At 43.2% G+C, this 26,124-nt stretch overlaps 1 protein-coding gene across 4 annotated transcripts in view; it reads left to right on the top strand.

Moving 5' to 3' along the window:
* PTPRO (protein tyrosine phosphatase receptor type O) overlaps positions 1-26,124 on the top strand; it is a 227,838-nt gene that overhangs the window by 192,106 nt on the left and 9,608 nt on the right. For all 4 annotated transcript variants that reach the window (XM_054696421.1, XM_054696420.1, XM_054696422.1 and 1 more), the window contains 8 exons: positions 3,506-3,541; positions 6,247-6,328; positions 16,393-16,483; positions 17,840-17,916; positions 18,695-18,829; positions 19,042-19,164; positions 22,265-22,419; positions 24,598-24,733. In XM_054696421.1, coding sequence (XP_054552396.1) covers positions 3,506-3,541; positions 6,247-6,328; positions 16,393-16,483; positions 17,840-17,916; positions 18,695-18,829; positions 19,042-19,164; positions 22,265-22,419; positions 24,598-24,733 — 835 coding nt within the window. The remainder of the gene's footprint in view (positions 1-3,505; positions 3,542-6,246; positions 6,329-16,392; positions 16,484-17,839; positions 17,917-18,694; positions 18,830-19,041; positions 19,165-22,264; positions 22,420-24,597; positions 24,734-26,124) is intronic.

The raw sequence follows: 26,124 nt of genomic DNA, 5'->3' as shown, positions 1-26,124 counted from the left end.
TTTTAGCATGGGGTGGTTTGCAAGTGTGAATGGTAAATATAAATTACATTTTGATCTTCAAAATATATATTTATTCTTAATTCAGCATCTACTAATCCTATGAGTGTACTTGGGAGTACTTTGTTCATTATGATGTATGTAGCAAAAGTACCCAACTCGCTGATGCATTCAATGAAAAGAAAGATCCATACAATAGTACTTTCATTTCTCTGCTTAATCTCTGATTTTTTCAATTTCTCAAAACAGTTCATTTTAAATATATGTTGGGCCTGTGGTTATTTACATGTCTTCCTTATTATACTTCACTGTTGGAAAGTCTTCAAGGCCTGCTAATTAGGGAGCTGACCCCATAGCATGAGACCGAGGTAGGAGAGCAATTCCCCTCAGTCATTTTTTAAAAAAGTAGTGGCTCTGGATGGTCTCCAGGTGGGAAGAGAAGGTGACTTGGAGAACCATGTGCGTTCTTTCACTTTTGTGTAAACCACACATGTAGCAGCCAATGAAAATATACAAACAGGAGCCATATTCTCCACCCTGCTTGGTCTGTGACAGATAAAGAAGAAGCACAAGGCATGGTACCTGCTTTCCAAACGCAGTCCAGAACACACAAAGCTGCCCAGATCCCTTGTACTTGCTGCTTTTCTCTTCATCTGCTAACCAGGGAACTCTCTCTCTGCTTTCATCCACTGAGTAATCATTTGTATCCCTCCTTCAGAGGTGTTTGTTGTCACATTTCAGCTACCTTGCTGACCAGCACCACAGGAAATTGAGGTTTAAGGAGACTGACTAGAAAACCCAGGTTCCAAAGCCAGATCTTTGAAATCTGTTCTTCACTCTGAAAAAAAGTTTCCTTTAAGTTCTCGTTTTCTTGACTGTTGAATCATTTTAATATTCAAGTCGTGAAGAGTATCCCCCTCAGTTTTATAAAAGAATAACCTTGAATTCTGAGGCACAAGTATCTAGAAGGACCGTTTCTTTTCCTGAGCAATAAGGAAACAACTTCCTAGAGAACTGACCACTCTTCTTTGAACTCTCAACTTCTTGGAAAGGTGTGTTCCTGTGGACTTTCTAAAGTCCTCCCAAAGCCTCTGGGTGGAAGGTGTGCTACTCCTTCATAATCTTTTCCTGGGTGGGTAGGGAATCTGCATGGAACCACAGAATTGACATGCAGCAGTCTCCCCACCGAACTCGGCCAGCACCTCGGCCTTAAAGGCTTTTGGGTGATGTCTCCCACTCTCAGTAAACCCCCTTATTTGGACTAGGACACCAGGACTCCCTGCTCTCCCTTCCCTTTTTCACTCCCGGTCACCCTGCTACCCTCCAGCATTCATTGGCCTGTGTTTGGTCCATGTCTCTGGTTTACAAAGCTCAGCTTGACTTGCACTCGGGGCATGTTGTGCTTGGAGAGAGATGTCACTGTAGTGACCTTTTTAAATTTGGGGGTCATTTCCTCTCAGCTCATAAAGAGTAAATAGTGCTTAGGAAATCTGGAACATCTAGGGTCTTTGTTTTCTATCAGTATAAATCCCATGCCTTGGCTTCATATTCCTCTCCAAAATACATTTTAGTAATGGTACAAGACTGTCCAAATCATAAAGAATTTAGAAAAAAAATGCATCTTCTTGAAGTTCTTGGAAGGTTTTGAACCTTGCCTAATGCAAGTGTAAGAGAAAAATTAGAAGTACCTGATCCTTTATGGAGATAAAATGCCTGATGGGTATTGTTCATCAGTTAGATTAAAATCAGTTAGACTAAAATCTAGACCAAGCCCTATTCATCACCCATCACGTTCATGGTGACCTGCACACAGACTGGCTCTTTCCAGAATGCCCTGAAGTTCAAATTGCTAGCAAAGGTTTCACTTATGTGTTGGAAAGTAAATTTTCCTTTCATTTTAGTCTTAGAATTAGCACAGCAGAGGAAAATTCTATCAGTGTGGCTGTGAAGTTATTAAGTCCAGTCATGTCCCACAGTTTTAGGATATAGGAACCCTTTGGGATCTTCAGGAATTCAGTAGGACCTAAGTGGAACAATGAGAGTTGTCCACTAGTCATGAAAACATATGGCCACATGACCATCGGTCCAGCAGAAACCGTGGTGGAATTGTCCATCACTCTCACAGTTCATTCAATGCCTGAACGAGAGTGAAAGGAAAAATTCATCTCCCCCACGAATTGGGTTTTGACACAGCTGCTGAACAGTAGCAGTTTAATATTTCAGCACTGAATTTATTCAGTGTCGCCTCCCACATACATTTCTTTCCAGTTTCCCTAAAAGTCTGTTTGAATAGAAAAGGTTGTTTTTTTTTTTTTTTTCATTCCCAATCATAAAATATGTTGGCAGGATCCTCGCTTCACCAGACTGCTGGCTATCTGTGCTAACATTCTGCTTTTATAAAGCACTAATCAGCTCCTACTACAACCAGCAAAAGTGGGATTCCTAGACTCGACTCCGTTAGCGCTGCCAGAGCCAAGGATAAGATGCTGCTTCTTCAGCTTCCCAATGTCTGGGAGAGACAAAGTAAAAACTGGAGTGTCTTCCTGTAATTCCGAGGATGGAAGACGAGAAGAGGTTGAGAGCAGGAAAAATCAGAAGAGAAACTGTTGAAATGAGAAGAAATAAAAACTACCTGAGACCAGAAAATGTGAACCAGAAAGGCCTCTCGCCTTTGTGACTCTTCCCCTACATCTCGCCTGCACTGCGTCCCCTCCAGCCACAGGTCCTGCTTCCCCAAGGGCACTTCACACAACTACTTTTACTATCAGATTCATATTTGAATCAAAAGTCAAACCGCAAGGGTAGCAAAGAGTGCTTTCAATTCAGTAGGCGTCTGCTGACCGGCCACCTCGTGTTCCGCTGACTGTGCTCCACTCTGAGGGCGAAGGGCTGCTGAGCAAGGGGTGTAAGAGTGGGCAGGGTACAGGCTGGTAATGAATTAAGAACAAACAGGTAGTGAAGTTCTTCAGATAACTTTAAAAATGAGTTAGAAGAATAATGCCGTAGAATCACATGAGCTATAATATCAGCCCATGTTGATAGCACAAATTCACACTCCTAACAAAACCACTTGAAAGGTCATTTTCATTTTAAATTAGGAAACCAACACATCCACACCCCCATCATAACCTCTCACTTTTGTCCCCCAAGTTTTTCCTTCTTGCCTGTAGAATCCAGAGCATTCAGGTAATAGGTAGTTCTATTTATTTGAGAAATACTTTAGCAACTTAATTGGTAGCAAGAAGGTAGATTTCTAGAATTCAGTTTCTGCCAAATACAAAGTATAAAGTGATTGTATGTTCCTGTAATCTAATGGAGTCTAAAAAATTGAATCTGAAATTATCTTCTCTTTTAAGGAGACATAATTAAACAAATCTGAGGTATGTTTAAAGAAAAGTAAATAAAATTGAGGTGTCTGATGTAATTATTTAAGCTCTTCAAGTTTAATCACTATGTCAATCAATTCTTTTGCCCAGATAAATTTGTCTTTTTTTTTTTTAATTCTCAGGAGTAAAAATGGTTTAAAGAAGAGGAAACTGACTAAGTAAGTTTTCTTACTATTTCATTTGAAAATATTTCACTTAAAAATGTTCTTCATGATGATTGTATTGCCTTTGTTATATTCTTATTGTGATCATGATTGGATTGTGATAATCATCTTGAGATTTTCAATTTGGAATGATCTTAATCCATATCAAAAGAGTACTTATCTTCAAATGGAAAGGATGCTAAAGAAAGAGACAAATACATATTCTAATAGCTTAGCTGTCACATGTTGATGTATCCATACATAAGAAAGCATATCAGAAAAAAGGAAGATTCTCACTGTATGGACTCTGAGAAAGAATGAGTTGTTAGGGACTATGGAAGTCTTGCAGAAGGACATCTACTAGTCTAAATCTGTTAAAAAATAATATTTAGCTATATAAAACTTGTACAAAAGCTTTGCCCTTTTTTTTAAATTCTGTACTAATTGCAAAGCCTTTAACTCTGTTTGGTGTTGTATTAAACACTTTGAGAAATGCTGTCTCAGAAAATCTTTATAATGAATAGAAAAGGATAATTACTCCAGCTAGCCTGTGGATTCACTTGCCTACTGAACTGTTAAGGCATAAAAAATCAGATTCTGATGGGTAAGCATGAGCTATCAGTTGACTTCAAAAGCCTAATTGTGTTATGACCTCCAGGCCTCTAGTTAAAACTCTACATATAAAGGGTAGAACATTCCCATAAATAGAGTTATTCTTGATACTTACCTAGACTAGAACATTGGTAAATTAATATAAGAATGTAGGTAAGGTTTCCAGCCAAACCTTTAGTATCCAAAGGAAGTAGGTAGAAAGATGGGAAGAAATCATGGCATATATAATACAAAAAAAAATGGCATAGAATATTTCTATTTATCCTTGAGTGACATAATTTTGGGGCACACGTAGATAAAATACTGTTTTCCTAACTATGCCTCAAATCAGTTTGCTTTCCTTGGGCATCTATCAAGTGATGTAGGACAGACAAGATGAGCCTAAACAGAGATGTACCATCACATGTAAGGAGTGAAACGAAGACTTTGTTGCCCAAAATTATTGCTCAGGTTACTCAGTGAGGTGTAGAAGTGTAGGCTAGAGGTGTTAGGGCTAGAGCTGTTAGGGATCATGCTCTTTAGACTAAGAGGGGAGACTCCAACAGGGCTTCATTCTCCCAAGACCCAGGCAGAAAGGAGGAGGAGAAGTAGGATGTGTCTAGAAGTTGGGGTGGAGCTACAGATGGAAAGAACCCAAATCTCACACCCAAGCAGCTTCTGCTTTCCTTCCCTCTTCTCGTTTCCCTTCTAATCCTCTTTCTTTTTCTAACACCCTTTTCTTGAGAAACTCTCCCCAAAACTTCACACCTTCAATTGACCTCTTTGTTTTTTTACTCCAAATGCACGTGCACGCGTGCACGCACACTCACTCACACACACACGATACCCTGGGTTTCCCTTTCCTGTGTCCACTAGTCTGTAATCCACAACTTCTTTCCCTCTCCTCTCTCCCTCTTCCCTCGGAATCTTTGTCCCGTTGATCTCCTGTTGATCTCTGCTCCCTTGCAGCCTTCTTTTTCTCCTCCTTACCGTCCTCTCCCATGTCCTCATGTTCATTCTGTTCCTCCTCATCTCTCTTCTCTCTCCTCCTTGCTTCTCTGATCCATGAATGTTTTCTGTGATTTTCATTCTCTCTTCATACTGGGCAAAGCAATAGCAGCTAAAATTCTGAAATCCAGCTTTTGAGTGAATCCGCTCCATAAAGACAGCCCCTAGAGGAGGGAGCTCAGGCCAGGACACTCTGGAAGGATGGCTGAGTGTGGGGCTTCTAGGCAGGGTTCTGCCATGTGGTGGTCATGTGATCTTGGATCCTCAGGCTGCTTCTCATCGGAGCACATGGCTAATGTACCTGCCTACCTTGGAGGCCCAAGAACAAAATGACGTGGAAATCGTCACAGACAAGGGTGTTTTGCTGCTACAAATCATTGTCACTAAGTAAAACGTTTAAATGTATTATCTAAGAGGTAAAGTATCCTTTAAAATCTGCTAAAATTTCAGCATAAATCCATCAGATCAGCTTATCAATGCCTTTAAACAAAATCTATTAACTATTATATATTTATGTCATGTACTATTTGTACATAATGTAGTTTATATTGTGTGTGTGTGTGTGTATTCAGTAGAACCACCTGTTCTGCTCCCCATTCTGTCTCTGGTGAATCCTTTCACCTCCAGCACCTCTATCCTATACCTATACCCCAATTCTTCTAAGTAAATAAATAAATGTTGTTTTTTTGTTTGTTTTTTAAAAGAAAGCTAACCACCTAGAAGTAACACTATCTTGTCTGAGGAAGTTGTTTGTGTTTGAGAAGTATGGTGTCAAACAATAGATTATGCCTATTGACAGATCTTTAAAATATGTATTTCGGGCCTCTCTGGTGGCGCAAGGGGATAAGCAGTGCACTATGAAGCAATCCTTAGCCTCTGCAGCACGAGTTCAATCCCTGGCCGGGGAGCTACTCACATGGCGCAGCAGACCTCTCCTGACTCACCTGCTGCTCCCTTCAACAGTGGATTTCAGTCAATCTACCTGTCCTACTCCCCACTCTGTCTCTGGTGAATCCTCTCACCCCCTACACCTCTGGCCTATACCCCCGTTCTTGTATGCATAAATAAATAAATCTTAAAAATAAATAAATAAAATATATATTTCTTTGTTTTTGACATAGCCCTGTTCAACTGGATGACTTTGACGCCTACATCAAGGATATGGCCAAAGATTCTGACTACAAATTTTCTCTTCAGTTTGAGGTACATGCATTCAGTATTCCTGCCTTCTGAACCTCTGTGTTGGGTGGGCATGGAGTGAACAGAGTGGCTCTGGTATAATTTCTGCTCACTGGGTGGTCTTGGGTGTGGTTTCTGGCTGCAGGGTAGTGACTTGGCCCAGGGCTGCCTAATGTGATGGCTCAGAATGAGGACTTTGGCCTTGGCTTAGTAGGTCAGGGCACAAGTCAAGCTCAGGCGAAGACAGTGCAGGTCTTGGCATGAGTGATCAACATGGTTATAGGAGAGACTGTTGTTGAGAACTAAGACAATCGATTGTGCAGAGGAAGGCAGCTGAGGACTGAAATCTGAAACAGAATTTCACTTTCAGGACCTTTTCTATGTGTTTCCCATGCTATTTAGGACACAGGAGGGGTGGGTGGTGCATGAAATCAGTCTCCTTTGTCTTCTGGGCCTATAGGAGCCTGGGGGGTGGTGTATAGCTGAAGGACTGCTATTATTCTGCATTTGTGGGTTTTGGTTTTCCTTTCTTGGAGAAATTGGAGAAAGAGAGTTTTACCGAGTTTGCAAAAAAAGAAAACAGTTGGCAAATACCACCATTTTTGGAAGCACACATATTCCATTGAGTCTAAGACCACGTGTCAGAGTAGGTGGGAATGAGTAAGGCTGGATCTCAGCAGTGTGGGGAGTATGGCCAGCCCCATGAATGTCACAGTTCACAGCGGCCTGCTGCCTTCAGATTTCTTTAGCCAGTTTCCTGGAGTTTATGCTTCAGGGAAACTGGGGAAAGATAAAGGACTTCTCTAGTTCTTGATTTTAAAGCCTCTTCAGGCCTCTTTCCTGTGAAACACCAGGTTGTAGTGTGGCTGCATTCTCATTCATAATCATCTCTGCTCTCCTCTTGCCAGCCAGGGGCAGCTTTGGCCTGTGAGCAGCAGCAGTAGTCCTCATGTGGATTAAAATTATCAGGAAAGTGAAGGGTGAAAAGAACCTTATACATAAATTCAACCCCGCCCCCTCCAATATCCCCATCATGAGAAATCCCACAATGGAGACAGACTTAGTTGCCCACTGCATGCAGGCAGGTGTGGAAGACACTTTGGGAGCCACACACAGTGTCACCACAAAAAACAGACGTGTGATTTCTATTGCTCTACGGTAAGGGTGGCTTTTCTGAAAAGTATGTCAATGAAAGGAGAGTTTTTATAAGAAAACACAGCCAAAGCTCAGGAAAGAAAATCTAGATAACTCTGATAATAATAATAAAATTTGTGATGTACACTTCCATTCTCAAGTCACATTTTCAACTCCCTTGAAGTTTCAACAGCCTCTTAACTCCTCCTGGAGTATTACTCTTGGTGGCAGAACAAAGATTTTACCAGAAGGATTTAGATACCTCCCAGTTTGCACCATCAAACCCCATTGTGACTGTTACTGTTTCTGAATGGCATCCCTATTTAAAAAAAAAAAAAAAAGATTTAGTGAAGATAATTTCAATTGGCAGTGACAGAAACATAATTTAAACTATTGGGTTGTAAGAAAAGCCATGATACATTTTTGTTTGAAAAATTTTGAAAAAATGGGCCTCCCTGGTGGCCTAGGGATTAAGTCTCAGTGCTATCACCCCTATGGCCTGAGTTCAATCCCTGGCCAGGGAGGTGACCCACATGGTGCAGCATACATGGTGTCTTGCCTGCTGCTCCCCTCAGCAGTATATTTCAGTCAGTCTGCCTGTTCTGCTCCCCACTCTGTGTATGGTGAATCTGCTCACCCCCTGCACCTCTGGCCTATACCCCAGTTCTTCTATGCAAAAAACAAAAGAAATCTTTAAAAAAAAAATACATCATGAATTTTCCTACAACCCCCCCAAAAAAGTTTAGACCAAAGAAAAAGGAAGTCTGTTCACAGGTTATGAGGTATTGCATTTAGTCATAGGAAGCGCGAAGGAACTAAACCCAGAGGAGGGCAGGCAAGCAGCTCAGTGTCAGGCAGGAGTGGACACGGGTCATATCTCTGTAGAGACCCCCTCCTTGTACTTCTCATTTCCATTTCTCTCTGCCTTGGCCTCACTGTCTTTCATTGCAAACCAACCTTTTAGAGTGAAAAACACAACTTCTGAGCCTGTGTCCTATGGTTCCCATGATTTCCAAAGGAACCTATTGACTCTTTTTTGTGTGTCATTTGGAAAATAAGAGGGGAGGATTGATCTCCAGTTACAGCAGAGTGTGGGAGGGTGTGGGCAGGGCTGTGGGGAAGTGTGATCACACAGGAGGAACAGGTCAGGTCATACGGGAACCATGTGGCTAGATCAAAGAAAGGTGGGAGTGTTACCCCAAACAGAAGGCACTGGGAGACCCAAGCAATCAGGGACTAGCATCCTAGTCCAGCTGCTTCAAAACTATGGAAAATAGGAATTCTCCTTTTTCAGCCATGCCTGCATTTTCATCCATCTTGGGTAAACTTCCAGCATCTCCATAAGCAAATACAAACCAATGTGGATACAAACATGCAGACATGGATGAAAAAGGAGAATTCCTATTGTAGGTCTCTATTGTTTTGTTTTGTTTTGTTTTTAAGGCAAAATACATTTATTGGGATTAAAGTGTTTGAATTTTTAACCATGATATATATCACTTCTCCAGATTAAATAAACAAATGAACATTCAGGAAAAAAAAATCTATGGAAAATAGAATTAAAAATTGCATGGGCTAAAGGTTTGATTTACAATCTGGTGAGGGGTTTTATGTATTCTGTGTAAAAATAAGCACATTCAGGGTCATTTCATAGGATTTAATAAGAGGTAGGAATCTGAAAACTTGGGTCTTCACTGTTTGTCACTAGTGAATATTGAAAAAAAAAAATATTTCTTGTCACCCCAGTTTCTCCATCTGTGAAATGGGGAGGTTGTAACATTAAATATGTGCTTTTCAACTGGGCAGGCACGAAGCAGGCCTGGAGTGGGACTGTGTGGGGCGGTTCTGGTTGTCATAATGACTTAGGAAGAAGCTACCTGTGGTTATTTAATGGGATTTAAATGTTCTACTGTGGGTGGGACAGACCCACACAACAAGGAATTAATCCAAAGTCAATCATATTTATTGAGACTCACTAGATTAAATGTGGGCCAGGGGTCTATCCAAGCTTTATAGCTGAGGCATGATAGTCTGGGCTCTGCAGAGAACAAAACCAATAATATATTTATACACAAATACATGTGTACATGCACACACACATGCACACGTGCATGCGCACACATGAAAAAAAAGAACGGAGATACATTTGTGATAACAGGATAGAGAATCAATAATGTAATAGGATGGCGAGTGAATGAGATGGAAAGGAGGTGGCTAACACAACTGTGGGAACTGGCAGAACAGAAATTTGTAGGGTGAGCTGGGGACCCAGGGAAAAATTGATGTTGTCACTTAAGTCCAAAGGCAGGCTGGTGGCAGGATTGTTTCCTCCTGGGGGACATCCGTCTTTTTCCTTAGGGCCCTCAGCTGACTGTGTGAGGCCACCCACATGATGGAGGGGACTCTGCTTTACTCTGCCTGCTGACTGAAATGCTGATCCTATCTAAGAAATATGTGTATGCAACACCCGTGCAACTTAGCACTAGAACCTAGCCAAGGTGACACAGAAAATCAACTATCACGCCCTGATTTGAAGGAGTGTTTAGTGTTTTTATTTCAAAGCACTTTTTTCACATATCTTTGTTCTTAGAACATTATTGGTGGTTTATGTAATTTATTTGGTGCAAGTCCTAATATTTCATCCATACTCTGGTGAGAAAAATGTGAATTACTGTCCAGAAGCCTGTTTTAAATCACAGGCTCAGACTGTAAGTGTTAGAATAGTATTTGCTCAAGCACTGACCCAGTAATCTGCCTCACTTCCTTGTGCATTGTCTGCCTCCCAGGCATTGTGAGTTCCCTGCTCCCCCGAACCTCACTTCCTGGGTATGTGTCAGGAATATTACTCATCTGTTTGTAGAGATACATTGTGCTCCCTTCTCTGATTTCAGGGTGCCACCCTTTGACATGGCAGCCCTTGAATTTTCCTGAAGTTGATAATTAATAGTGGCTTAAGAGAAAAAAAGTCTTTCCTCTTCTTAGGGGTGCCTGAGAAGGAATTAAAATGGCTAAATCAGCTGGTCTGGCTAAATCCAGTACCTGAACTGTCATTTGTTCTGTTTGTATTAATGCTTAATACTTGTATTCATTTTGCAACTGACATTGAAAGATCACACTCATATTGAGAAATTACATCATTTATAACATTATGCAAATTGAAACTAATGTCTGGATTTACATATATTACCCATACAGCTATAAGTCACACACGATTCTAGATGGGCTGCTGATTTGCATTCACTAAATAAATTACTTTTTCACTCTGCATCTGATTTTGGGGCTGCTGCAAAGATTGATTCCCCCTCTGACGAAAATATGTCTTTTCATAGGGATGTTTGGGACCAGGGATTAGGTTCAATTCCTCATCCTTTATGTCTCCCCTGGGAAAGGTTTTAATGAGCCAGACTTTAGAGCTTGCAACTTGAGAGTCCACCAGACAGAGCATGCGTTAATTTCTGTGTTTGGTGTTTGGTCGGGATGCTACTGAAGGGCCTCCCCATCTTTGTTCCAACTGTAGGATAGATAGTGCAAGTCGCAGAGATGACCTTGGCTTCTGGTGGCAGCTTCTGTGGACAAAGACTTTGACTTGTATTTCAGTCTAGTTGCTGAAGCCCCTCGAGCCCTCTCCAGCAGTTCTTCCTTGTCCCAGATCTGAGTTTTCTCTCCTCTCCTTCCTTACTGCCTAGCTTTGGCTCTGTTTCCAAATGTCTGTGTTCATCATTTGGTTCAGTAATTGAAACGTTGCCTGTAAATCATGCTCTGGAGCCCAGGTCTGCCAGCTATTAGGAGACTTTGCTGATTCTCTCCCTCTCACGCAGTCTTCTATTAGCTGCCCAAGATTCCCATCATTGCTGTTCCCCATCCCCTCTTTCGGTGACTCGTTATGGGTTGAGTTGTGATGGATCTCACTGTGTACCTGAGAATGTGACCTTATTTGGAAATATGGCTATTGTTGAAGGAATTAGTTAAGATGAGTTTGCACTGGAAGAGGCTGGAGTTTGAACCATTATGATTGGGGTTCTTCAAAGAAGAGCAATGTGAAGCTCAGGCATTAACTGGGAGAAGGCTGTGTGATTAAAAATAAATAAATAAATAAATAAATAAATAAATAAATAAATAAATAAATAAATAAATAAATAAAAGGCCAAGACTGGACTTACGCAAGTGAAAGAATAGCAAAGGCTGCCACTAAACCACGGGAAGCCACAGGACCTGGGTAAGGATTCCCTGTGGGTTACAGAGGCTCTGTGGCCTGCCAGCTCGCTGTTCTTCCCCTCTAGAACTGTGAGACACTACATTTCTGTTGATGTCCATCCTGCCTTGCTAAGGCAGCCCTGGGAAGCTGATTCAGAACCCTGTGACACACTTTGTTTAAACACCTTTCTCCTGTTGTGTGTCCCTGAGAAGGTCACTAGGCCTTCAGCTTGCTGTAGATTGAAACTCTTCCATCGCAATGTCTCCCAACTTGTATCTCCTGAGCCGGCTTCTCTGACCCTGGTGCCAGGCCTGTCCCCAAGCATACAGCAAGTGCTTCTACACCGCCGCCACCACCACAGACTCTCCTGCCGGGATGTAGCTGTATCTTCTCACAAGATAATGGCACGTGTGATGGCCTAACTGTGTCTCCTCTTCCCCAGTTCTTTGTTGAGGCCCCAGCCCTCAGTGTGATAGTTTGGGGGGCATGGTCCCTTTCTAGGTGATTAGGGTTAGATAAGGTCTTGAGAATGGGGCCCATGTGGTGATCTGAGAGCTCTCAGAAGAAGAGACCCCACAGAGCCTGCTCTCCTCACCCCACTGTGGGCACACAAAGAGGACGTCAGGTGAGGACACAGCCAAATGGTGACCCCCTACAAACCAAGGGAAGCCTTGGAGCAAACCCTGCCTTGCTAGTACCTTCTCCTTGGAGTTTGCAGGTTCCAGAACTATGAGAAACCAGTTGCCTCTACTTGGGCCCCTAGTCTGTCCAGGGTGTGCTGTGATGGCCCTGAGCTGCCTGAAACAGTTAGGTGTTTGTGCTCTGCTTCCAAAACAGCCAGCATAGCGGGGCTTCAGAGACTTGATTAGTTTCCTGGGGTTGCCGGAACAAATCACCACAGTCCTGGTGACTTAGAATGGCAGAAATTTATTCTCAGTTCTAGAAGCCAGAAGTCCACATCCCAGTGTCGGCAAGGCCATGCTCACTCTGAAGGCTTGAGGAGAGGAGAATCCTTCGTTACCTCTTCTGCTCCTGGTGGCTGCTTGGCAGGCAGCTGATAGCTCTTATGCTTCCATATTTACAACACATCTGTCCTTAGGGCTAAGACCCTCCTGGGGACACAGCATCATCTCATCTCATGGTGCTTAATTACATCAACAACGATCCTTCTTCCTATCAAAGCCCATTCTAGGTGTTAGGATGTGGACATATCTTTTGCGGCACCACCATTCAACCCACCATGGATGCTTGTGTGGCTCAGAAAAAAAGAAATGTGATGCTAAATTATATGAGAAACAAAACTGGCAAAAGAAAAATAAAAAATGATTTATTCTGGTTTCAGGCCGTTATCTCATACTTTGCCTTTATGAAGATGTAAGTCTGGAATTTCCATATGGTTGGAAAGAAAATAACTGCAAACCTACTGAACTGGAAACATAGTATTTGATTTTCCACTTAGTGACAGGCTAAATTACAAAAGATTGCAAAGCATTTTATGTAGACATGAAGCTCTTGCTTTGCTGCAATTCAGCTTTGGCAATTTACATTAACAGTGTTCAGCCAATTACACCTCTCTTATCAACTTAGGGCATTTACAGCAGGGAGACCACACACAATTAAAGTTCTACCAGTCAGTCAGCTTCCAGATGGGTTCCCGCTCTCAGCCTCAATCTGTTTCCACAGTTCTTTCTCTCTGAGGCCTTTTCCTGTGGCTTACCAGTCTGTCCTCAAAGCAGGGAGCTTGGGGGGAGCGCTGTAGATCTGTTAGTGCAAATGGCAAAAGAGAAAGAAATTATGGCACCACAAGAAAAAAAAAGAATCAGAAGCATTTCCCAATGATCATCAGTAGAGCTGCATTAATATTTGTTGAGCTTAATCATTTTGATAGTCATGCTAGTGAGGTGTATAGAGAAATTACATCTTATCTCACAGATAATGAAACTGATGATAAAAAGATTTGGATTGCTTTTGCAAGTCCCTACAGTTTATGAGTGGTATCCCCACGCAAGCCAGGTGTGTTGACAAAACGTAAAGACACTCTATAAGGCAGATAAATTTCCAACATATTTTAAGCATTGGAAGGATCATTTAAATAAGCACATGGGGCCTCCCTGGTGGCGCAGCGGTTGAGCGCTGGGCTGCGAAGCTGCCCGCAGCCTCTGCAGTGCCGGTTCGATCCCTGGCCACCAGCGAGGGTCCCACATGGCGCGCAGACCTCTCCTGCCGCCCGCTGCTCCCCCCAGCAGTGTACTTCTGTCCTTCTGCCTGCTCTGCTCCCCGCTCTGGCTCAGGTGAATTCTCTCACCCTCCCGCGCTTCTGACTGTACCCAGTGCTTGTATAAATAAATAAATCTTTTTAAAAAAATAAAATAAATAAGCACATGGATGCCTAAAGAGTCTAACCTAAAAGTCACACTGATTTGTGTAAAGTTTGCTAAAATTAAGTTTGTTTTCTTATAAGAACAAGATAGTCGATCTTTGAAAACCTTTTAAAATGGAAAAAAAGGTCAGGAAATAACAAGACTAACTTTTGTTTAAAGGCATTTGGCAAGCAAGGATTTTGCTTGAGATGGAAAAACTTCTAATTTTGTGAGTACAATCAAGGTCAGCAGAATGTCTCTAAGATTGGCTTCAATTTAGGCTCAAGAGCTTGAGAGCTTGAATGTTTGTGATCTGAAAAAAAAAAGACAAAAGATGAAACAGAATCAAAAGAAGGGAAAAATGTGGACAATTTGAGCTAGTTCATGCAGGTTGAGTTCAGGCTTACATCCCAGTGCCAACAGGCCTGTTACACTGCTGAGAAACTACTCTATTGAAACAACAGAAGACCCCAGAACTTGATCTATAAATCATATATTTGCAAAAAGCACTTAATTAAAGATGGAAAAGGTATGAAAAAGATACCCTTGTTCAGTCACATAAAAAGATCATCAAATATCTTCAAACCACTTCAAAAGTCTTTCACAGACTCCAAAATTCTTCTCCCAGGGAAGTATTCTATTCTGTGACTCATTGAAGTAATGATTGGGAGGAATTATAGAGAGTATAACTTGTACATGATTTTAACATTCTATAAGGATAAAGATGTCCAGCAAGAGGCTCTTCTAGACTACCTCATTTAAAAGTCATTCAGGTGCCCTTTGGAATTAATGTTTCTGTGTCTATATCAGCACTATTTACAATAGCTAAGCTATGAAAACAACCCAAATGCCCAAAAATAGATGACTGGATCAAGAAGATGTGGTACATATACACAATGGAATATTACTCAGCAATCAAAAAAGATAAACTCATGCAGTTTGCAGCAACATGGATGGTGCTGGAAGGGATCATGCTCAGCGAAATAAGCCAGAAAGAAAAAGAAAAATACCAAATGGTCGCACTCATAGCAGGAGTTTAGAAAACCTAAATAAGGGACCAGGAAAAAGACTAATTAATACAAAGTAAAAATCAAAATCAACAAGCAACTATAAACCAGAGACACTACGGGGGGAAGGGGTGGGGAGAGGAAGGACTAGGGTCAAAATAAGGGGGGGTGCAATTGTCTGGGTAATATAACCGAAATGAAAATGCATACATTGTGCAAAAATGAAAAATGATGAAAGAATTATATAAAATAAAATATTAAAAAAAAGTCTTTCTGAAAAGTACATGTGATGTAGTTGATCCTACCTGTAGGTGGTTATATATGCTGTTTGCTAAATTTCCCTCACATCTGCACAAGAATAGAATTAGGCCTGCTGTATTGGTTGTATCCTGAACAATTCTAGGGAACATGATTCACACAGGTCACAGTGTGAAGGTTCACTCCAAGAAACTCCAGGCGTCCTGATGACAGCCCCTTGTGTCCTATCATCACATGATTTGGCAGCTTAGAAACCCCCCTTTCCAGTAACAACTTCTCTGAAGTGTGATGGTCACCTGTTTATATAAAATTACCCTATCACTGCACCTTTTATTAACAGGCTGTGGAAGTGTACTGGTACATAAAGACAGGTATTTGGATGTTCTTAGTTTCACTGTCTATCAATGGATAGAACAATTCACCTTTATTCTTGACATTTCATTACCCAGAACTTAGTGACTGTCAACCCTGTATCTTCTGACATGGAGAATGTTCCCAATCTTTGCTCCTCACTCTCTTTTACTACTTTATCCAAGGCTCATTGGCGTCAGGAGAAATACCTTTATGTTCTCATAGAATCGGAAACATTTATGCACGTTTCATAAATAACAGTTACTCTGTACCTCCAGAAATGTGAAATACATATAATGTATATTATATGAATCGTGTATGTATATGAATGTAATACACATAATTCATACCTCCAGCACACAATCACTGAGCTGCAACAGCATTTGTTTCCCTCTCTCGAGGGCTTGTGGAGTGTGGGGCATTTCTGCTTCTGGCTACCAGTCCTCAAAGTCAAGCCTGCCTGTCTCCTTGTTCTGTGACAAGCAGTTTCCCTGGGTGTGTTCTTTTCATGGTGGATGGCAGAAGCAAAACGGGGCAAACCAAACTTAGCAACACATTTCAAGCTTCTGATTGGTCATGAGTTCTACCTAAGTTCATTGGCCAAAGCGAGTTGACAACACTGGGGTGGAGACGTAACTTTTGACCCAAACGGCAGCTACTGCCTCATTGTATGGCAAAAGGGGGTGTGATAATTCTACAGGGAGTGAAGAACAATCCAGTGTGAGCCATAAGCCAATCCACACCATGTATGGAAATCTCACATCTATTCTCTGTCCTTTACAGGAGTTGAAATTGATTGGACTGGATATTCCACACTTTGCTGCAGACCTTCCACTGAACCGCTGTAAAAATCGTTACACAAACATCCTACCATGTAAGATTGTCAGTAGTGCTGATCCCACTCGTGTCTTTCAGAGGATGAGGGGCTGTTACTCAGATTGATTTGGTACACCAATGTCAGTCCAAATTTTGTTACGGTCTGGACTCTCGTGGTCAGCCTTGCCATTGACTGGATCACACTTGTGATCAAATCCTCTTGTATGTAGGGAGATTTAATATGCTTTGGAATGAGTTGTATCAGATCAGAAAAAGACTGAACATTTGCCCTCTGGACATCAAAAAATCTTAGCCAAATTTGGAGATGATGATTTGTGTTCTCAACTATTTTTAATTAATTCATTGACAATGGAAGGAGTAAATGGAAAAGGGAGGGAGATGTTTTAAATGCCTCCTCTTTCTTAGCTCTGGCAAGTTCTGTCATTGCTTAGCATTTTGTAGTAAAAGCTACAGTCAAGAACAAAGTAATGCACAGTACTATAAAGCCTAAATTCAAATTCAGGCTTTTTCAAATTCAAATACATTCTAGTGTGGACTTATCAGACTCCCCCTATACTCTGGGGCAGGAGAGTATCTGGAAAGAATGGAAAAGCGAAAAGAAGGAATCTGGGAAATGCTCTGGAAAGAGAACCCTCTCCTTGATAAGAGTTCTTTTTTTTATTTATACAAGAACTGGGGTACAGGTCAGAGGCACGGGAGTGTGAGAGAATTCACCAGAGACAGACTGAGGAGTAGAACAGGCAGATGGACTAAAGACACTGCTGAGGGGAGCAGCGGGCGAGACAGGAGAGGTCTGCCGCGCCATGTGGGTTTCTCCCTGGCCAGCCGGGAATCGAACCCGTACTGCAGAGGCTGCGGACAGCTTCATAGTGTGGCACTCAACCTGCTGCGTCACCCGGGAGGCCCCAATAAAAGTTCTTAATAACATCTGGTGGTATTACCACTGTAACCCTTTATATCTGTGCACACTTCACAGTGTACTTTTCTCATTTGGAGTCCATTTACAAAATGCTCAATGCCATCTCCTTCCCTCTTGGTTTTCAAAAGTTTGTGAGTTCTCTGAATTTCCCTATGTGATACAGAAATCGTGTATTTAGGCCTCACTCTGTGGTTTTACATGCCATCTCCCAGATGTTTTAATTCCTGTAAATATTCTGCCCAATCCCACTAAAAACCTGGAAGCAGTTCTCCCCAGAACAGGTGAGCTGGGGAGGAGAAAATATACTGGCTGGGAGAAATTTATGTGTTTATTTCAACAGCAACTAAGCTTGAGGAAGGCCTAGAGGAAACTTTGCCTGATCTCTCATTGACTTCACTTGATTCGGGTAGAGAGAATGAAGACTGCCCTGCCTTCCATTTCTGATTCTTAATGTTTTTTTCTCGTTTTTTACAGATGACTTTAGCCGAGTGAGATTAGTCTCCATGAACGAAGAGGAAGGGGCAGACTACATCAATGCCAACTATATTCCTGTAAGTAAAAGTAAAAATAGACGAATCAGGCATCCACATTCTAGGGGCTAGACTTGGCCACAGGGATGTGCCTCTCACAATTCTGAACATCCGATATTATTTCATTTAAGAACAAATAATTGGGGGAGGCAGAGCTAGGAGATTAGTAATATTCAGATTCTTTGTCAAGGACCAGTGAAAGTAGATACTACTAGTAGAGAATGCATTTCCTTAGTGGACTATGGGTGATTTGGTTGTGGGTCTACTACAGTAGCAATATCTTGGGGGAATCCAAATATTCCTTCAGTTATTGATAAAAATAAATCAATTTTAAACAAATTAAAGACAAATATTTATATATTTCTTGTTTCAGTTATGGCAACCAAACTAAAAGAGGTTCACCTGAACACTTGAGATTTAAAAATATCTCAAGAAACTGGACTTTGAGTGAACTGAGTGTAGTATTTATAGATGTTGAGTTATAGGGATGCACACCTGAAATTTATGTTATACTGTAAATTTCCTTAAAGAAATTACAAAATAGCTATAAAAATTGTAGTTGATGTTATAAAAAGATGCGAGTGTGATTTTATACATTTCTGGAAAACAGTGTTTAAAATAATACAGGACTACAAGACCAGTTGCTCTGATTTCCTCTTTGATGCCCAAAGCGGGGGGACTGTAACATCAGGGCATGACCCCTTGCCAGGTTCATCTGCAGTAAATTTTCAGTTCTCATTTAGGTGGGGCAGTGTGGACACTGGTTCCTTAGGCGACAACTTTGTCACTAATCTCGCAGGGATACAACTCACCCCAGGAGTATATTGCCACCCAGGGGCCACTGCCTGAAACCAGAAATGACTTTTGGAAGATGGTCCTACAACAGAAGTCTCAGATTATTGTCATGCTCACTCAGTGCAATGAGAAAAGGCGGGTAAGTCCTCACAGGCTGGCCCAGCGTAGCTCTGTCGTGGATTAGGTGGTAACTGCCTCCGAGACTGAGGCCTCCTGTCCCTCCTACTGTTGTCCGTACACTTGTCCCCTACGGTTCCTCTAGGCCAGTGGGGACTGTGTGTTCCTGAAATGTGCACGGCCATTCCTTCCTCCCCAGCCTGTGTGACCTGACAGCTTGTGTTATCACGTCAGGTGAAATGTGACCACTACTGGCCCTTCACGGAAGAGCCCATCGCTTATGGAGATATCACTGTGGAGATGATCTCGGAGGAAGAGCAGCATGACTGGGCCTGCAGACACTTCCGGATCAACTACGTAAGTCACCACATGCTGAGGCGACCCTGGTGGAGCCAGGGGACCTAGGCCCCATCCCGTCAGACAGGGGTGTGGCAGGCTGGTCAGCCCTGCTTCCTTTCAGAAAAGGGCCCTGAAGGCAGACAATGGAAACAAAAACCAGCCATGTCCACATACCATGAGCCCTTATTCATCAGTTATGAGTTTACATTCAGAAGAACGATATCACTTCCTTCATTACTGGCAGTTAACTTTGGCTTTTGTCACAAGGAGAATTTAGACAAATCCTCACTGGACCATAACAGACTATGCCTCATGTTGTTGCCTCTCTTTGAAAAATGCTCATCTCCTCCTATTCCCTGAGAACATTCCCACCCTCACCTGGAAATTCCTCTCACACATGGAGCCTTTGCAAGTGGGAGTCCCTTCCTCGTTGCTCGAGCCCCCCAAGGTCCTACTCCATCCAGTCTCCACGCCTGCCTCCAGGGCCAGTGTGCTGGGAGTTTGGGTAGCAGATGTTCTGTTTTAGGAATCCCTGTATCCCAACATAGCACCCCCTGATAAATCTGTGTGGAAGGAGTAAGTCAGTGCGTGGGTGGGTGATTATACTGATACTAAAGCCCTGAAAGCTGCAGACTTCCCACCAGAGAAGCTGCCAGCCATCTAAATGCCATTTGAACTCTCCTTTCTTTCTTGACCATGTCAGCCAGAAAGCAGTGCAAGTTGCTAGACAAATATAGAACAGAGCTTTCCCTACCTTTGCATCTAGAAGAAAAAGACAGCAGAGCCCAATGTAGGGTCCATTTCCACCATGTTCCCTTAACAGGGAAGAGTCAGAAATCAGGTTAATACTGTGCTTCCTGTCCTTGGTCAATTTTTTTTCCTTTGGCACTGCAGATCCTTTCATTTTTTGTTGTCATTTATATATAATATTTCATTGAGTAGGTCCTCTGGGTCTTAAACGATGACCTCTGTTTCAGTGACAACTATGTGACAGGTTTATATATAAAGTGTGTATATGGCACTGGAAAGCACTTGGTCCCAGAGTCTCCTTTTTGGGCAATAAACATACAAAATCTCAAATTTAACCTCCTGCAGTGAAGGTTAAATGGCCAAAGATCATATATTGTGCTGATATTTCCTTATGTCATTTTTTATTTATACTCCGATTCCCTCCATGTGTGGAATGTTGCAGAGTACAAGCTCAGCACAAATGAGGAAATCAGGGAAAGAAATAAGGAATTTCCAAGTAAGAAGTAGCCAGATGAGTTTCCTGACTTAACAAGAAAGGAGGAAAATGACTAAGACACAATTTGTCACTCGCCAGTACATGAAACTTGGAATTAAGAACTGGAAACTAAAAACTAGCACAACTATGGTCTTCTGCACTGTGCTATTTAGCTACAGTGGTGAGCCTGGTGCTAGACCTGTCTTGCAGCTGGTGGAGAGGAATTAAGAACTGGAAATTAAGAACTAGAATTAAGAACTGGAAACTAAAAACTAGCACAATTACGGTTTTCTGCACTGTACTATTCAGCTGCAGTGGTGAGCCTGGTTCTAGAAGCCTGGTGGAGAGGCTAATACTTAAGTGTTGCCTATACTCAGCAATTGAGGAAAATGAGCATTTTTGTGAACTTTTCTGGGGGAAAAAGCAAATTAACTGGTGGTTGAGTATCCTTAAATCCTTATGGAGGTGAGTAATCAGTACATTGTGCACATTTAACTGTGCTTGGCTCAATTTCTCACCTTCCTTCCAGACACGGCCATGAAGGCAACCTGCACCTCTGCAGACTACCCTCTCTGGGGGTCTAAGAGTGGGTTGTGGACCCAGTGGGGGGGAGGGGAGGGCGGGCACTGCATGCATCTGGGATCTGGCCTCTAGTGCCAAAGAGACAAGAGAGGGTGACTGAAGTGCTGACTGACTTATTTTCATACAAATGTTGTTATATATTTATTTTTACACAATTTTTACTCAGCCCCAAACCACTGCCCCCTTTGGAATTTTCATGCCCGATCCCAGACTCTTCCACATTATGGTATAGTAGTCCATCCACTGAGAGGATTCTAGATTCTTAGCAAGTTTGAGGGATGGGAGATGAATTAGATCTTTGTGAGCCCTGGGTTTGGAATATTTCTGAACTTAGTTCAGAGAGAACAACTTGTTTGCTGTCTGGATTAATTTTGATACAGTAAATAGGAAAAATACACACCCTTCATGGGGACCCCAGAAGCCGGCGTATCAGCACTCTGAGCTGGAGAAGCAGTGCATTTATGGGGTGGTGTTGGTGATGGTGATGAGATCCATGTGTCCCCTCCTTCAAAAACATGATCATATATAATCCACAAATAGTCATTTTGGTTATTACGAGACCCTCTGTAGAGATGAGAAAACTGGTGCTGAGTGAGTTTGTCTTGGGTCGGGCCCCCTAGGATCAGAGCTGAAGACAGGGTGGTGATAGAGGTGACTTGTTGAAAGTATTCCCTCCGAAAGCTGTGAGCAACAAGAGAAACAGGATAGGACAGGACAGGGAAAAAGCTACACATGGCTGTGGATTTGGTTGAAGTCCAGCTCTGGCCAGGGCATAAAAGGGTGCCCCTGGGGAGGGTGGTATACCCCAGCATCAGCTGGTCATTGGCTGCCATCCTCAGTAGGAGCACACAACTCTTAGTCATTTCAGCAAGGCAGCTCCTTTCAGGGGAGAACAGCTATCAGAAGGGTGCATTGTATGTACTTAGCAGCAACAATTGTGGGAAAGCATTGTATCAGCCAGGGCGCCCAAGGGCGCCCCCCACTGCACCTGCCACAGTGTCTAATCCTTGGCTAATGCTGATATAACTGCTCAGAGGCAGACCCAAGAGGCAAACCTGAATTTGCTGAAGTTCTGCTTTATATACAGGCTGGGGGTAGCCTATTTATCCTGCTCTTTGAAGTTTTATACGATTAACACTTAAAATTTGCAGCCTGCTTTGTGCCAGGCACGATGCTCAGAGCTGGCAAGAGGAGTGAACTGGCCAGGAGCGGAAGGTGGCTTTCCCCTCTCCCGCCATGAACATGTGAGCCTCATGGAGGCCTGGATCATCCTGATGGAGATTAACGCTTGTTTTGGGCTTTCTCCTCAAGGCTGATGAGATGCAGGATGTGATGCACTTGAACTACACCTCATGGCCTGATCACGGAGTGCCCACAGCAAATGCTGCAGAAAGTATCCTGCAGTTTGTCCACGTGGTCCGACAACAAGCTACCAAGAGCAAAGGCCCCATGATCGTGCACTGCAGGTAACCTTGCCCCGCGCCTGCCTGCTGAGCACCACGGGGCTGATTCATAAAGAAAACTGCCCGTTGTACATACACTCCCAGGCAGATTGAGTTGACAGTGCAGTGAATTATGATTTTATTTTATTTTATTTTTAAAGATTTATTTATTTATTTATACAAGCATTGAGTACAGTCAGAAGCATGGGAGGGTGAGAGAGAATTCACCAGATCCAGAGTGGGGAGCAGAACAGGCAGACTGACGAAACACACTGCTAAGGGGAGCAGCGGGTGCGGCAGGAGAGGTCTGCGCGCCATGTGGGACCCTTACCGGTGGCCAGGGATCGAACCAACGCTGCAGAGGCTGCGGGCAGCTTCGCAGCCCAGCGCTCAACGGCTGCACCATCAGGGGAGGCCCAGTGAATTATGATTTTTAGAATTCATGATTAACTGATGTTTTATAACATACAAGGTCTAATTATTATATGGTTATTTTATATCTTGTAGCCTGTAAGACAGGTATTATTCCGATTTTCAGATGAGAAAAATGGAGAACTAGGAAGGAATTCATACAAGTTCATGCAACTAGAAGTTGGAGAAGTTAGGTTTAAGCCCAGACACACAGTCCCTAAAGGCCATGTCCTTCAGCATGACCCTCGCCTGCCCTAGGATGCTGAGCGCTGTGTAACTGGGCAAAATGGAAGGCAGATTGATGATAGCTAAGCATAGTCCATAAGTATATAAGTAGAGGTAAAAGGAAGGAAACAGAAAATTGCACATATTTAGCTCATTAGAATGAACCTATTGACTGTGTCCTTCACAACAGTCTCTAATTCCTTATGGGGAGTTATCTTTGAATTTAAGCTTTCCTTCCTACCAAGTGAACAGGGCCCCATCAGAATCCACCAGTGTGACCTATTACTGTTTTAAAATTGTTATGCAACCTCAAAAGAGCAGGGGATATGAAAGTATGCCCCTCCTGTGTCTCAGAGGCAAAAGCCAGTTAAGGATGTGGCAGGAGGCACTGGCAACCCCACGGCAGCCTAAGCCAAGGCATGTAGGCCAAGAGATGGTGCCTTGGCGTATGTTTGTGTTGGGGGAGTGGCAGGCGAGTAGGTCTCTCCCTGGAAAGAAAAGTGCTTCCTAAGCCACCAAGTTTCTGGTTAGGGCCTATCCTTGCTGTCAGCAGACCCTAGGCAGTCACAGGTAAAACCTGGGCTGGCAGATGGAATTATCTGGTCTCAGGATGGTTCTTTCAAGAGTAGAGGATAAAGCTGCTCGTGTATGGGGTCAAACTGGTGGAGTCCCTTCAGAGCGAGTGGCAGGCACACTGTGGGCATGACTTTACAGGTGTTCACCTAGAGTGAGAGTGTTTTATCTGAGAAGGTAAATCCCTGTGGCAGTGAGAAAGCAAAGCAGCAGTGTCTCCGAGCTGCAGCTGTGTGCGGCCATGGTTGGTGTTTCTTCCAGTGTCACAGTTCTGATAGTCCCTGGGGAGAGTCTGCATGCTGGCCTCCCCTCCTTGACTGCTCTCTTCCTGAGGAAAGTCAAGATTCCTGAGTGAGCTTGCTGGGGAGGGGCCCTGCCCTCAGGCAGCTGAGACATGGAAGCAGGTCCCTGTTTTGTGAGCAGCTTGGCGTTAAGGCCTCACACCCACTTCCCAACTGCAGCCCCAGGGCCGTGGCTGTTTGTGGAGGGTCTTCAACCCTATGATCTATTCAGCACCCCAGATCTGCAGAAGAGCACATCTGCCTCTGATAGATCCTGGGCCTGCTTTAGTCACCCAGAGATCTTTTAAAGGCAGCAATAAAGTGAGACACACATATTTTTCCGTTGCCCAGCATATATAAAAGTTATGTTTATATTCTACCATGGTCTAAAGTCAGCAACAGCATTATGGCTCCAAGAAAACATGGATATACCTTAGGTAAAAATATTTTACTGCTAAAACAAAGTGAGCACAGGCCAGATACGTGAGGGTTTTCAGAAACCTCGAATGTGTAAGCAGCACAATATCCATGAAGTGCAATAAAGTGACACACAGTGAAACCAGCTGCACCTGTTTAAAAAAACAGGTGAGTGGAAAATGCCACTGGAATTTGGTCTTCTGTGCCCTTAATGGTGTCACTGGTGATTTCATGGCCGGCCCCCACTCAGGGGTTCCTGGGCTGCTGAGTGACAACTGTCTGTGCTCTCTCGCAGCGCCGGGGTGGGGCGCACGGGGACCTTCATCGCACTGGACCGGCTCCTACAGCACATTCGGGATCATGAGTTTGTGGACATCTTGGGGCTGGTGTCGGAAATGCGGTCCTACCGGATGTCGATGGTACAGACAGAGGTAGGAGCGTGATCAGTAGGTGGTTTTTAATTTGTCCTGTCATTCAGTGTCAGGCTTCGAAACAATCTTCTCAAAATGTGTTTTGCCTTTGCTGTTCCAAGTTTCTTACTGTGCGTGTTCAGACTGTTTCAAGGCATATAAAAGAAGCAGGTATTCGCATTTAGAAATCCACTTAGGTGTACTCTTCCATGGGCACCATGTGCCCTTTAGCAATCCAGGGCACATGGGTGTGTCTGTAACAGAAGAAAACCTCTTTGAACAGACTGAGTTCGGGGAAGGCAACAGTCTGCCTTGGTCAATCCACCAATGGAGGCTGGGATCTGATGGGGCTAAATTTAAATTTGAAATGCTAAATTTAATACACCTATCTTTAGTTTGTCCTTCATGTGATTCTGTCTCAATCCATTTTATTTACCAACTAATGCACCTGATTTAGTCAAAAGGCACTTCTTAGAATTTTCTGAGCTAAAACAATATGAACTGACAAAGATAAATTAGCTGCATTCCTTATTCTAAAAGATTGGGGAGTCAGGCACCCCCAGTGCAGTCTAGGAGAAAGCGTGTCCATCTACCTGGGGATGTCAAAGAAAGGTCCATTGAAGAAAATGTTTCACATAGGTTGTGATGGATAGGTTTGCTCTACTGGGGATATCTGAGGTGACAGTCTATGGAAGGAGCAGAGGATGGGAAACTCATGGATTATCTAAGGACCCAATTCATTCTTGATGATGATCATGGGTCAGATTTATGCTTCATCGCCCTTATGACTTTAAGGATTTCCTGCCCCCTATCCAGCAGAGATTATTGGCACAACAGAATAGCATCCCCAGCAATCTCTAGACATGTCCTGTTCCCTCTTCCTCCCCTTCTCCCTGAAAGCCTTGAGATGTCCTCAGGCTGGAGAGGCAACTCCAGGTCATGCCAGCTTTTCCCTCCTCCTCCTGGTGCAGAAGTGCACCTGGACAGCCCCAGACCTAAGCACAATAGCCAGTGTATAATCCTAGTCACCCAGCCACACTTGAGACTTCTTATCATCAGGTGAACAATCATCCTTTTCCTAAAGCGTGTGCATGGGCGGAAGCTGGTGGCTAGAATTCCACCTGGCTGACCTCTTCCTAATCTCCAAGAGATTAAAAAGGGCTCTGGTCTTCCTGCTTTTCCCATCACCCACCACTAGATGTCAGTAGAACTCAAAAAGCGGCAGTCGGTGCTGCCTGCTTTTGACACTGGAGTTTCTGCTTTTCCCACCTTTCCTGCTTTTCACTCCCCCACCCCCACCTGACCAAGGCTTCACACTGTGCTTTCACTGGCTTTATGCTGAGCCACAGCAGCATCATACAGTTTGGAAAAGGCCATCGATTCACATTCAGATGTCTCATCGGTGATTAGGA

This window comes from Talpa occidentalis, unplaced genomic scaffold, assembly GCF_014898055.3.
Source record: "Talpa occidentalis isolate TD23 unplaced genomic scaffold, MPIMG_talOcc4v2.1 talOcc4.16, whole genome shotgun sequence".
In the NCBI taxonomy this organism is placed as follows: domain Eukaryota; kingdom Metazoa; phylum Chordata; class Mammalia; order Eulipotyphla; family Talpidae; genus Talpa; species Talpa occidentalis.
The sequence above is the reverse complement of the archived record's forward strand: the minus strand, read 5'-3'. Positions and strand labels throughout refer to the sequence as shown.